This window comes from Pangasianodon hypophthalmus, chromosome 15 (assembly GCF_027358585.1).
Source record: "Pangasianodon hypophthalmus isolate fPanHyp1 chromosome 15, fPanHyp1.pri, whole genome shotgun sequence".
Classification (NCBI taxonomy): Eukaryota; Metazoa; Chordata; class Actinopteri; order Siluriformes; family Pangasiidae; genus Pangasianodon; species Pangasianodon hypophthalmus.
The window spans coordinates 6,887,085-6,901,865 of record NC_069724.1 but is presented as its reverse complement, the minus strand read 5'-3'; the positions used below and the strand labels follow the sequence as shown (position 1 = coordinate 6,901,865).

Genomic DNA, 14,781 nt, shown 5'->3' with positions numbered 1-14,781 from the left:
TCAGGGGGTAAAAATAATTCATTCTAGTACCCACGATCAGGCTGAGTAACATCTAGACACTCAAATTTTGTTTAATAAATACAAATTAGGCCAGGAACATTAGGTGATGACAAAAAAAAGGGCCATTGTTTAAATCCACACCAGTTTTTTAAACACTTCCAGTAATCATGGAATGATGGTTATTTTGGAAGCTTTTTAAAATAGAGTTGGTTTATATCACCTATATTGTGTCTTCATTGGAAGACTGTTAGAAGGAGAATGAAAGTAACCCGAACAGCTTGTCTACAACCTTATTGCATATTCATATATGCCACAATAGCACAATTGTAGTTTTCCATAAATGATACAATAATATGCTTCAAAAGTTCTACAATTAATTGTGAATGCCAAAAACATCTTTAACACAAATTCCACATATCTATTCCGCATCAGGCTTAAGACACAGTCGATATCGTCCCAGTCCAGAGTTTCCTCTCTGTGCTGCATTCAAGAGAATGAAGCCTCCCTGTTGTTGCTAATTTTCTATTTTCAACTCATTTACAATAGAGTACATTTAAACAAAACCATAATTCTTTGTTAACGGTTCTCAGAAATGGAAAGCTTCTTATTACACAAGCTGTGATGTTGATGACCGATTGTGTAATGGGACAAAGAGAATTTCATAACTTCTCCTGGAAGGAGACACAATGCAAACTTCTCCTTTTTAAGGAACAGACTTAAGAGAAACTTTGTGGTCAGTGATGACCTGATATAACGTGAAGCTTTGAGGCAGTTTGTAAGGGTAATGCAACTTCAGCAACTACAATCCCAGGTTGAGTGAACTCTACTGTTGATTAAATAGTTGTGAGGCCAGTTCAAAGCATTTTTATGTTAGTTTGCTGTACATGCTGTTGACATATTGTCCACTCGCCTTTTTAACTGTCTGGTATGTACAGTATGTACTCTGTATAGTCTGCGATAGTTCTTTATGGTCCGAATAAGAGACGAAACCTGTACAAATGTGCGACTCACCAGCCACCTCCTGCCTTATACTAATATTTACTCCGAAATATCAATAAGGCAGTCTGAGAACCTGCGCCACCTTTATTTCAAAACCCAATCCAATGTTCTGTCTCATGTCTGATAAGGAAGGATATCCTGTTTCTGATTTAATTATTCAACACCTATATCCACCAACATTGCTACTTACAGTGTAGCAACATGGATAGAGTCACGAAATTGTGACATCAAAACATTTCACATATACTATAAAAGCAGCAATGCTGAGATTGGAAGTTGGGACCTTTTTTTTTTTTTTAACATATTTCGAAACATTTCGCGCTATCTGTCTTAATCTGGATGTTATATCATTCGTGTTTTTACTGAAGTGTGTCTCTGTACCATTGCATCATAGTGTGCATGACGTCCATCATCCATACATCAGCAAAGTAATGTGAATTAGCTAGATTAATGGAAATAATACAGTATTACCTTCATTTAATGAATTACGGTCAAATCAGGTACATTTATAAAATTCAGAATAGAAAACACGAAATAACATGGGGAAAAAAACATACTAAAAAAATAAATGAACTACAAAAAAAGAAAAAACTATCAAACAAACGAATAAATAAATAGAATACATATAATATAGAATACATAGAGAATGTAGGGCTCTGCTGTAAGAGCAATAATAATGTTAACGCATAATAATACAGTTGTTCTTTTTCTGTGTTTAGACAGATATTTAGACAAAAGGTCTTTAGGAAGATTAGTACGAATCATTTATTCTCTGCATTGCCAGGTGTTGGCTGTGTTATTTGGTATTTGGAACGCTGCACATTAAGAGAGGAAGTGGTTTGAAATCCTGTGCTGCCTATTATGCTTGTGGAGCTGTATTCAGGTTAAGGGATGTTACAATTTAAAATTTACGGTATAATAACTCCGTAACAATCATAATTAGGGTGCAGTGTGTGTCTTGTGTGTCAGAGGAAGAGATCCCATTTTATTCCTATTTGCTAGCATAGAAACAACCAAAAATTGTAGGGTGGGTTCATTTATACCAAGTTGCTGGCAAACATAAAATATTAGTTTTGTATGATAATACAATACAATAACAATAACAGTTGCTTATGAGAGACATTGTAGTGGCCATTATTCCTTTTTTCCTGAGATGTTTTTAGACTACCACTACTTTAGGATCTTTACAGAAAATATAATAATGCATAGATGGTAATAGATAGAATTGATAGAATTTTTTAACTGCGTTCTGAAAAAGTCACTGGTGTGATAATCATCAAGTCACACACAGTGACTTACCATGAAACCTATTTGCGCTGTCCCAGTTTTAATTCCGTGAAGTTTATAAATGTTCGTGTTTACCTTTTGCTCTTGTTATGGTTAAAAGATGTTTGAACACACAGTCCTGACAGACTGAAGTAACTGGATAAAATGACTTGTGGGAGTAGGCAGGTCTGTCTTTGTAAATATTGTATACCTGCCCAAACAGTGCACTAGCTCAGAGTTAGCTTAAATTTGCATGTGTACCCAACTACTAATGTTGACCTCACCTTTACAGTTTGGCCAGCCTTTTTGTTAAACAAGGAAATCCAGCATCACGCTAATGGCTGTACGCTGGGAAGACAAATTTACTCATGTTAAACCTGTTTAGTCTCTTCCTGGGTCATACAGCAGCGTATGCAGAACTGTTGCAACATAAAACCTTTACTACATTACTGGCTTTAATTCCTTGCAGTATGACAGTGTTTAATTCTGAAACCGTATTAACAAATAACAAAAAGTATTTTGTTGTTGCCAAGCCAATAGTAATATAGCTTCCTGTAACCATGCTGTATCTGATGGAGTAACACTTTAACTATAATTATACTAACAAATGGTTATTTTTACAATAATGCTAATGCAAAAATATTTAGATATACACTATATGGCCAAAAGTATGTGGACACTTGACCATCACACCCATACATGGTCCTACCGCAAACTGGTTACACAAAGTTGGAAGCACACAATTGTTTAGAATGTCTTTGTTTGCTGTAGCATTACAATTTCCCTTCACTGGAACTAAGGGGCCCAAACCTGTTCCAGCATGACAATGCCCCGGCGCCTGACATCAGTACCTGCCCTCACTAGTGCTCTTGTGGCTGAATGGGCAAATTCCCACAGCCCTTCTCCAAAATCTAGTGGAAAGCCTTTCCAGAAGAGTGGAGGTTATTATAACAGTAAAAGGAGACTGAGTCTGGAATGGGATGTTCAAAAAGCACTTATGGGTGTTATTGATGAGGTGTCCACAAACCTTTAGGCATATAGTGTACATAGTCTGCTGTATAAATCACAGCATGTGTCAGAGGTTAAAAACATATAGTATCATATAGTCTGGTAAATAACATAACCGTATATGTGCTGTAGATAGATTAGAATAACTAACTCTATCCATAGAGAAAAAATAGCTACTTACAGCTAGCTTACATTCTAGTAAGTCCCGGGCTCAGTAGAAACAGTGCTTTAGCCTGAATTTGTCAAGGTGGCAGCCCACTGTTTCCAGCCTTATTAGATTATCAGCCCTGGCTCTAAAGTAGCCTTGCTATGCCCTATGTTTAAGGGCATTTTCAGACCTGTAGATCTGTGCTTTGTTTTGAAACGGGGACTTGCTACAGTGTTACATTTTCTCCTTGGCTCGGTTTGCTTTCACAAGGCAACATTTCAAAGCATACCAAAAATTGTTTATGCAAGTCACATGTGAGTAAACTGTCCTCTCATTGGTCAGAGTGGGCCTGTTTATGTTCCAGGGTTCCTCTCATAGGGGTCATCCATCAGGTTGGATAGACAGCAGCTCTGAGCTTATTGTGGCTTTCTTTTTGCTGTAGTTATTATAATTTATCAGTTTGAGCGGGAATTGATGTTTCACGGAGTGATTAAAGCCCATCTCCTTGAGATGCTCGCTAAACACCTTGCAAACCTCTGCGTTTTTATGGGTTTTTGAAAGTTGTTTTAGAAATATGTTTGTCAGACCAAATTTCACTGGGTCGGTTTACTTTCTCACCACAAGCGAACCGCTCCGGAGTTCGTTTGCAATCGGGCCAAGACAACCTCGTTCAGGTGGTCTCGGGCCGATTGTTTTGGTGTGGATCCTGGCGTGATTGCTGTGTCCATATATGTCTAAACAAACCCGAACCAAGCGAGAAAACACACCGGGTTCCGAAACAAATGCTCCGAATGAGCCAGGTGTGAAAAAGTCCTAAAGTCTTTTGCTCACTTTAGATTCACATATAGGTGGGTGATAGGGATGGGCCAAAAATTATATCTTTTTTTTTTTTTTTTTAATATTGAACATTAATTGGACATATCATGTAGGAGTGTAACAATATAGAGTATCATATAGTATTATTTGATACGGGGTTCTTGATACAATACATTCAACAGACTGCATATTAATAAGCTATTCGTCATAAAATACCTCTTATCTACTGTGAGGTGTAATAAACACTTCAACTTCATCAAGCCCACACTTCCTTCTCTGAAAAAGTCCCTTGCTCTTTATCTGAAATCAGGGGACGCTGCAGGGGTTTAAAAAAATCATACATCACTAAGCATGCTGGGTTTCACAACCTGATACACCAGCATACTAGGTACTAGTGTATTAATTTGAGGAAAGCCGCAACGGCTTTGGTCAGCAGCAAGCAGGAACTGGAACATTCCCCCAAACCCAAAGAAATTAAATTTGCAGAAGCTTATTTCTGCTAGTTGAAGAGAAAATTATACCATTTACTTAGTCTGATAAATCATGGCTTTAAGTCTCATTTGCATATTGTTCTCTCAGCTGAAATGACATGATACAATTCACTCAAAACATATTTATGCATACAATGTATACCATTGCACATGTCAATTAGTGCTCATTATTTTGGATCTTTATAAATCAGGGCCTGAATGTGCTTTGATTTGGAACTCACAGCCATGAGATTAAGGCATGCATTGGAAAGGAGCACATACACATACAGCATGCTTTGAAGGACTACAGTACTGCTTGTTCTCATATGTGATCACTCTTTTGTTGTTTATACTTGGAATTGTCACATACTGCACTCACAACTTAGCTGGAAAAGGAGAGGCTTTTCTACATTTTTTTTTTTGCACTGCACTGTATTAAAGCTGTGAGATTGCCAGCTGTATGATATTGTCTGTAAAATATTTCTAGCAAAAACAACTTTTGTTGGAAAATTTTCAGTCAGTTCAAGTCTCTGGCAGACTTCATTCCTGGTTTTTTTTTGTTTGTTTGTTTTTTTTGTTTTTTGTCATTGGGTAGGAACATTGCAATCTTTTGCTTGTACATGTGTGTTTGTCTGGTCAGAGGACATTGATGAAGGAACTTGTCAAGGCTGCATGCTCTGTAAATCCTCACGGCTCCATCAGGGCACTTTCTCAGATCTTTTCGCTGGAAGGCCACGACTCTAGTGAAGCAGAGCGAAAGCTTTTCACTCCCATCTGTCCTCACATTTCATTATTGATTACTCTTATCTCTGTTTTTGCATTCTGTTCTGAGCTATTTTTTCTGAGCTTTTTCTCTGATTGACTCTGATGCAGCTGAAAGAGTTACTGTGGCGAATAACTGTAGTGCGCAGCGACTGCCTCACAACTCCAGGGTCCCAATTTCAGTCCTAAGCTCAAGCTACTGTATGTGGGGAGTTTCTCATGTTCTTTCTGTGTCTGTGTCGGTTTCCTCCACATTCTCCAGTTTTCTCCCACCTCCCAAAAACATGCCAGTCGGTGGACTGGCTAAGCTAAATTGCCCCTAGCTGAGATTTAGTGGGTGAATGTGTGTATGCATAGTGTCCTGCAATCAGCTGGTGTGTTCCCACTTCACACCCAGTGTTCCCGGGATAGGCTTCGGAGCCTTGGTGACCCCAATCAAGATGAGCGGTTACTGAGAGTGAGTGAAAGCCTATGAATTTTTCAGTCTATATTACATTTAATATAATGGCTTGTATATGACTGTAAAAGTGGTTCTTATCTGCACATCTTTGTAACATCAGCAAAGACTTTCTGCATATCTTTGAAACATATTTTTTGAAACATATATACATACATTTGGTTGGGAATGTGTGAGGAGAGAGACCTAATCTAAAGTTATAATTTATCAAATCTGCGAAAAGAATGAAGGACCTGCAAGAGTATAATTTCAAATTCCTTTACTGAAATTCGGTGTATCTGTAACCTTTGACCTTTAAGTTGTAATAGAATGCCTTTGTGAATAATCGAGGTGTATGGTGATTGTTCTAAATAACAGAAGTGTGTTCAGTGGTTCTGTGTGCACTGTGGTTTTCTTTTTGTCATGGAACTTAAGCAGCATTGCAAATGATGTGGTAGTTGATAATGCATCAAAGTTTCGCTATATTTAATGCGGCTCAGATTCGCTCTACTCTGTAGAAAGAGTACTTTTGCTGTGATCACCCAAGGCACTGTTGTTGTTTTTTTTATTTTTAATCATACTTGACTTGTGTCAGCCTCTTATGTTTGCAGGGAAATTCCAGACAAGTAGATGCACAATTTGTAACCACAACTATCTCTTCCAGGGTGTAATCCCCTTTAGATAAGCACTTAAAAATGCTTTTATAAGGCACTATATCAGACTCCGAGTGATCTTACTACTTACATATCATCATGAAATTATCAGAAAGTTAACTAGAGATGCCTGCAGTTGTTTTTACTCTCCTGCTACTGCATCAGAAACCCTGCAGCTGTGCTTCTGTCTATAAATAGTTTAAAAAAAAAACTTGCTCCCTGTTGTTGCATAGTACATCAGTAGCTGCATGAACTTCACTTCAGCACTCATGCTGTTAATGTTATTTTTACAGCGGGACCCCAAGCTTCCTCCTCTTTATTATTAGTACATTGCAGAGTACAAAGTCTTCTTAATGATGTGCTGAAAGCAGGATACATCACTAAATTATTTATAAGAAAATTTAGTTGTTCATCTTTAGTATATTTTCACCATTAGTAAAACATGCATACTGCGCTGAATGTGAAATGATTTTGACTGAGTGAGGGATATGGCGTGGCTTTTATTGGGGTTGTCAAGCTCTCCTGGAGAACCACATTTTATCCAAAACAGTCCATTCCTGGTTACACCAAACTCTTGAAGACCACGGTTACCCTTACATTTACAATTACTACATTTGGCAGATGTACATATCCAGAGTGACTTACAAAAATGCTTTGTAATCTTCATCAAAAACATATCCTCATGCTAGATCACTAGGGATGAAACCGAATAGGAATACGTTATTCTGAAGGAATATACTATAATATGTTTTGAAGAGGTAATGAATAGGAGGCTCGCTTTTCTTCTTCATCTTCATCAGGGCATCTGGTTGAGACTAGAGGTGTGCCTTGTGACTGAGAAACCATGGAACAAAAAAGTCACATGAGCAGGAGGTTTTTTTACTTTCATGTGGGCGAGAGCAAGCGAGCCAAAGAAAGACCACTTTCCTTAACCTGCACAATGCATTTACAATGTTTATTCATTCATCCTTAGTTTAAATTAAGCTTATACATGGTGTCTGAAAAGTCAAGAACCAATGAGACTAAAACTACATATACCCAATTTTGTATTTATTAGTTTATAGCATATGCTCTAAATGTTCACCCTTATGCTCCTACGCATTTTCCCAGCTGCTGTATCACGTTTTTTCAGGTTTTGCTCATATTCAGATCAATATATAAACCTGCTCATATTCATACCAACATATTTGCTCAATCATATTTGAACCAGCTAAATTTGTTAGAAAATAATAACTCTTTAAAAAGCAGGGTTTAAAAAAAACAGTCCCACTCACATCTCTAGTTGAGACCAATTATGAACTGGAGTGATGTAGCTGAGGAACTGTGCTGGCTTTTCTACATCCATGTCCCTGTGTTTCTGGCACATAGTTGTAGGGTATATTTAATTAAAAAAAAATAGTTTAGGCCACACCAACATCGGGTTTAAATCTGAATACTGATACCGATAGTATCACTGAGTCACAACCCTATAGTACACATAGGTCAGGGTCTAAGAGCTCAAAACCCTGTTTGGAAGGAGTTAGTATTCTTGGTTCACTAAGAGTCGCTCTGAAGTGCTGAAGTACTCCTGATTTTCTGATTGCTTAAGATAAAAAATAACAGTGGGTTTAATGTTTTTCCAGTGTTTAATCCTGAAACCTTGTATTTCACTATATAAGGACATTTTGTTTGTCTGATCCCTGGTGCTGTCTGAATGCTAGTTTCTGCTAGGGCTAGTGTGAGCACTGAGTTAACAGTAGTGTTAATTCAGCTACCAAAGTCAAACTACTATAAACCTGCTACAAAATAGACCTATAAAAATTACTATTACACTAACAGCTGAGTTATGACATATGACAAAAAAGCATCTTACAGTCCAAAAAGCTGTGCAGTTAATGAGATGAAGACAGTTGACAATAATTTTATAGGATAATATGACAGGATTTCTGATAGAAGTTTAAAGTAATATTTATGAAAGTTCATAATATTCACTGCTAACACTAGCCAACTAGCTAGCATGAGCTAACATGAGAGGATTTCTAAAAATTCACAGATGTTCATAATCTTCACTGCTGTTGCTAGCCAACAAGCTAATATGTGTCAACCTGATATGATTTCCAGGAGCATTTTTAAGACATATTAATAAATGTTTATAATCTTCACAGAAAAAAAAAGTGCTAGCTAGCTTGCTAATATAAACTACCTTGACAGGATTTATTTCAGTATTTGTTTCATGGATATAAGGTTTCATATCTCTGCTCTCTCTCTTTTTTTTTGTCTTTCCCTTCTCCCTTCCTTCCTTCTCCTGCAGAGCTGTGTGCGATCGATAAGGTTCTGTGTCAGGATGAGAATGCTGTGCTGAGCTTCGAGGCCATCAGAAGCATCCACAAAGATATGGATGATGACGCAGACGGCAGCGTGGATGTGACGGAGACAGACGAGGTAAAGACTGAGGGATTCGAGGAATTTCAGCTGGTTGTCATAGATTTTTAACCTTGAGGTTGTGACCCCACATGGTGCTTGCCAAATGTTATATATAATGTAGTACTACACATATAAACTTGATTTATGGACTATTTAATAATTATTAAATCTGTCATATTTATTCATTAATTCATTTAAGTTAACCCAATCTAAAGGTTTTATTTACCCGGTTTGCCATTTGCGCTCGGTAGATTTTAAGATCAGTAAACATGGTGCTGATATCTGTTATCAATATCTGGGTAACAAATAATTGGATCTTGTCCTTGTGATAATACCTGGTATTTATATGCTCCGCTTTGTCTATAGTGTGTGAAGTCAGCCAGCTGTCACTATGAGAGGAATGGGGATGGCCAGGGATTATTATACTTTACAGCCTGTACTCAGTGTCCTCTGCCGAGGAACGGGTCAGGGTCATGTTCTGTCTGTGGTGAGACAACATAGCATGCTAGCCAGTGTTCCATGAGTGTTCTGTTATCCCAAAAAGCTAAGAGACACTGTCTCCTGAGAATGACATTCCTTCCACTAGTACAGTTCCAGAGTTCCTCTTGATGGCCCAGCACCTTGCTTATTTTTTTCCTTTAGTATGTCTGATCATGTTTAAATTCTGTACGCTACATCTACAGTCTGTAATTAGATACCTGTTAATGGCTTGATTATTTGAAAATCATCACAACCACTGTCCAATCAGATTGCAGTTGGCATTTTGCAGGATTAGCATTGGCCAGTTGTCACGAAACTTGAACGTGTAGTGATCCTATAGTGTTCTATGTAACCTTATAAGGACTGCCCACTGGGTATTAAATGGACCCTGCTGATTCCTGCTTACTTTCTTATTGAAATCAATGGCAAAAGGTTTGTTTCTGATGGCTGTGAAAGCAGCTTAAGTTATGCTAAAGACAAGTTACAGCTTCAGTCCAGCATGATGAGCTTTTAAACACCGTGTCACTTGAATCAACCAAATCTACGTGTCATGAGAACGGCTCAGCTGCAGCTCTCTGTACACTGCCTGTTGAGTAAACTCCCTAATCACTGACTGACCACAGTCTACTCAAGGTTATGGATATCCAACAGCTTCGTTTTTCCATGTAATCGTCACCATGAGTCGTAGCACTAATATCTTTCCCTGTTCTTAACATAATGCTTCAATCATTATACAGCACAGTGGTAATAATGTAAACATCTAGCCATATAGAAGGGCATTCTTTTTTGTTAGGAAGCCCACACATACCATAAAAAGCCATGTTCTTATATAAGGATATGGCTGGGAAAAAACTGAATGATGTAGATGCATTAACCTTTTTCCTCTACATAACAGTTCAGCTGGAATAGCAAGTGATAATTGTGTTGATCAGTATCTAAATCTGAAAAAAGGTAACTATGACAAGTTCATTAGACATTAAACTTTTTCCCACATAAGGACAAGTTGAAGAAAGCACTTGTGGATGGATGCAATATAAATGCGTAGTGTAGTTTAAGTAGAGTCTTCAGAACAGCATGGCCTGAAGTGTTTTATCCCTTACTGTCATAGCAAAGTCTTGAGATTCATCTTTTTTCGCTCTTGCAGTTTCTCCGAGAGGATCTAAAGTATCAAGATCCCAAGGCGAAACACAAGAGTTTCCACGGCGCCGACCTGCTGATCACTGTGGAGGACATGTGGAACACCTGGAGGGCCTCTGAAGGTCAGCATATGTACTCGTACATACACACAAATAGCAGCTGCAAGACCTCTGTAGGCTACACTAAAGCAGCTTTCACACCACAAACAACTGCAAAGAAATTACGAGGATGTGGTCGCGCTTAAAGTGGAACTTCTCAAAATGCATGCACAGGGTTTAGGCCACATTCGTCATGCTCTCTGTCCTTTGCTAACCTCTGCTATGGGTGAAATGACAAAGTTGGCTCTGACCGAGTGTGCCATGTGTAGTCTTTGATGATGGAGCCAGTGAAGAATTACAGCATGCTGACAGCTTCTAATCCCTCTGGCCTGTTTGCTCACAGAGATACGTCTCTCTGTTACGTGGCTACAAGTCTGAAGAGGAAGTCATGTAACAGTTTATGATGTGAAGTTTTTCCCACTGGGACACAGAGAAAGACATTTTTTCCATTAAACATAGTGTGTGAAACAACAGGGCATGTTTATGTTTAAGATAATGTTTTTATGGGGGTGCGACAATACGTTTGTGTTTTATGGCATTTAAAGGAAAATTTACTTAATTTTCGTCTTACTGCAAAAGTGTGATGCCTTTTAATTCATTTTTATAAATAACTTTGTCAAACAATGTCAGAACCCACATGAGTAAGTTAGTGTAACATTCAAAACAACTCAGCATGGTTTGGAGTTAGTGTGTGATGAATTAGACATGCAGTTTGCATGAAGGCTATTAGCTTTCCTTACTTATTAGCGACATACTTGTAGCTCTGGTGCAACAATAGAGAAGCAAACTTCAGTCACTTACATGTCTTGGTTAATTGAATACACTTAGGTTAATTGAAAAATTGTGTACATTTTTGTTTTCTTTGATTGTAATGTTAACCTCTTGACAACTGTGAAATTAGAAATGTGAATTTATCATGTTCTATATCTTTCTCAGCATATAATTGGACGGTGGAGCAAGTGGTAGAGTGGCTCATTAACTATGTAGAACTGCCACAATATGTCGACTCCTTCAGGAAGAATGAGATCAATGGCCAAGCCTTGCCCAGGTAAGACAAAGTCATACAGTCCTGCACACTTTTACATTTATTGCCATAAATATATAAGCTTCATAGCTGCTCTGTAGGTTCTATTCCTAAAGGGATTTGATCAAAAATCAGCATGACTTAGATTGATGGACAAACCATAAATTCATTAGCTAGTCCAATTGGTAAATGAATGCTCCAGTCTACTCGCCCATTCCAATGTTCAGGTTACCTGGAAACTGACTAAACTAAATATTGGTAGCTAATCTGATTTAATGTATTCTGAGCTTTTACATTAGTTAAGTGCATTAATACAGACTAGGGGAACCGAACCAAACTAGGGGAAATGGGAAGAGGAAAATTCTTCAAAACAGTATTTCTCGTCAAAATGTCAGCAAGTTTTTTGCCCAATGTTTTGACTATGAGATATGGAGTTCTCTTCTCACATTAACCATAAAATATATTGTTTGAGTCTGGCTAGCATCTTAATTTTCTATATATATGTTTAACCATGAGGTGTTGTGCACATTATGCTAGCAGGAGAGTTACATGATGGCTTTGTCCTACACTTTATTTTGCTCTGATTCATCAGTGTTTCCACATATCAGCTTGTTCCTGATTAAGAAAAGGTTGTCAGTCAGCTGTGAATGATGACTGATATGTAAAGATTTTTCCACTCATGATGTGTAGTAAAGCAGAGTGCTGGGTTTCAGATTGAGTATTGTGTACTATACTTACACATCAAGGTGCATCACAAGTCTCTAGGGAGTAGATATTTCTAGATATTGAAACTACTGATTCTTTGGGCAGCTAATAGTCCAGACATGAGTGGAGACATGTCCCAGGAACTGGAGCTAGTGATTTGTCAACACTTGAGTTAGGAATGGCTCATTAAGTCTGCATAAATTGCACAGGACTAATCTAAACCTAATCATTCATGTTAACCCTATTGCTGTATTGTACTTGCATTAGATCTTTGCATTTGAAATTGCTTCATAGACAGTAAAGTGTGTCTTCTCACCATTAGGCTGGCTGTAAAAAATGCCACCCTGACGCTGTCCGTGTTGAAGATCCTGGATCGCAGTCATGCTCAGAAACTGCAGCTTAAAGCTCTGGACACGGTGCTGTTCGGCCCACAGAGTAAGCATCCCAGTGCAGTTTTAAGCTGTGCAGAGGGGGAAACTCTTTAACTTAAACATCTCATGCAGATTGCACTAAAAAAAAAGTCACTACATGAATTAACTTATTCTACATGATGAGTACATGTATGTTGCCATTTTGAATTAGCTGATTGTCATCTGCTCAATTTCATGTTTATGGTAAGTGTTTTAATGCAGCAGTTGGTGAAAGGTATTGGAAGATACATTACTGCTAGCTCAGTGCTAACATAACAGCTTTTCCAGCTATTTCAGCAGATATCAGACAAATGAATTAGAACTGTCTATTTTCTACACCTTTCAATTGTACATCAGAGACCATCTGCATCACTGCTAAATTAACACTTCCTAACATGTTACACTGAAACATTATTTTACCCTAACAAAATGTCATTCAAAATGCACTATTTTAACCATTTTGGACAAACTCTGCTAGTCTTTATGCAGCTACACTATATAGCCAAATGTTTGTGGACACCTGACCATCACATCCATATGTGGTTCTTCCCCAAACTGTTGCCACAAAGTTAGAAGCATGCAGTTGTACAGGATGTCTTTGTACACTGTAGCATTACAATTTCTCTTCACTGGAACTAAGGGGCCCAAACCTGTTCCAGCATGACAAAGCCGCTGTGCACAAAGCGAGATCTATGAAGACATGGTTTGCCAGGGTTAGAGTGGAAGAGCTCGAGTGGCCTGCACAGTGTCCTGACCTCAACCGCACTGAACACCTTTGGGATGAACAGGAATCCCGACTGTGTCCCAGGTCTCCTCGCCCGACAGCGGTGCCTGACCTCACTAATGCAAAAGCAGTGTTTTAAAATCTAGTGGAAATCTTTCCTGGAAGAGTGGAGACGGGGGGACTAAATCTGGAATGGGATGTTCAAAAAGCACATATGGATGTTTTGGTCAACTTTTGGCCATATTAATCAGTTAACTATAAGACAAATGTTTTCTCGGACAACCATTTTGCGTTGTTCTTACACCATCTCCTTTATAGCATTTACCTTAGCTTACTTACATGGACTGGATGAAAGACAGAAGATGACTTTTGGTGCCAGAAAATAGCTAACAAGCTGGCTGTCTTGCTAAAGTAGCTAGCTAGCAAATAATTTAACTCAACTTTACAGCACTGTATCTAGCTACCTACAATAACAAACCCAACATTGTGGGAATGTTCCTGTTACAAAATAAATTTGAGTGTCTAGTTAGCTAGCAAATGGACAATCAAATTGATTTTGTAACAGGAAAAGTCCCACACATAAAACCAATTTGATTATCATTTCAGGTGAGTTACACTGTCGTATTTGAGATTATTCTGATTATTATGTAGTGTCTTGGGGGAACTGTAGTCTATAATAGCTGTAGTGGAGCCTGTAGTCTATAGCAGCCTATCATTGGACTGGTAAAGTGTAATGGATTAGACAGTAATGTAGAAAGAATTTCTGCTGGTCCTGTGGATTATCGAGAATAAGTTTGCAGGTTAAGTCAGGCACATCCAGATTCTATTTCTGTAACACACTCGGGATTGTTTTTACATGTAAGTGAATATTTTCAGTCTGTGTTTGAAAATAGCCAGGTGCTGTGGAGGGAGAAAGTCGAGTGGGAAAGGGCATACTTTATTACAAACGCTTGTTTCAGTGTGACATGCACAGCTGGCTAAGCATACTGAGAGAGGGATGGAGGGAGAGAGACAGCCAGAGAAAGACTTGTCCCATAAACCACAGAATGAAACAAAGTGAGAGCAGACGATAACCTGTATGAGAAACCTTACATTTACGGCATTTGGCAGACGTCTTTATTCAGAGCGACTTACGTTTATCTCATTCATATAACTGAGCGGTTGAGGGTTAAGGGCTACCACTGCTTCCTTGAGTGTACTTAATGTATCTAATACTTGGATATATTAGATCTGTTAAATGGT

At 38.2% G+C, this 14,781-nt stretch overlaps 1 protein-coding gene across 3 annotated transcripts in view; it reads left to right on the top strand.

The window, feature by feature from the left end:
* stim1b (stromal interaction molecule 1b) overlaps positions 1 to 14,781 on the top strand; it is a 37,663-nt gene that overhangs the window by 3,548 nt on the left and 19,334 nt on the right. For all 3 annotated transcript variants that reach the window (XM_026938528.3, XM_053240335.1, XM_053240336.1), the window contains 4 exons: positions 8,849 to 8,979; positions 10,586 to 10,700; positions 11,613 to 11,724; positions 12,728 to 12,840. In XM_026938528.3, coding sequence (XP_026794329.3) covers positions 8,849 to 8,979; positions 10,586 to 10,700; positions 11,613 to 11,724; positions 12,728 to 12,840 — 471 coding nt within the window. The remainder of the gene's footprint in view (positions 1 to 8,848; positions 8,980 to 10,585; positions 10,701 to 11,612; positions 11,725 to 12,727; positions 12,841 to 14,781) is intronic.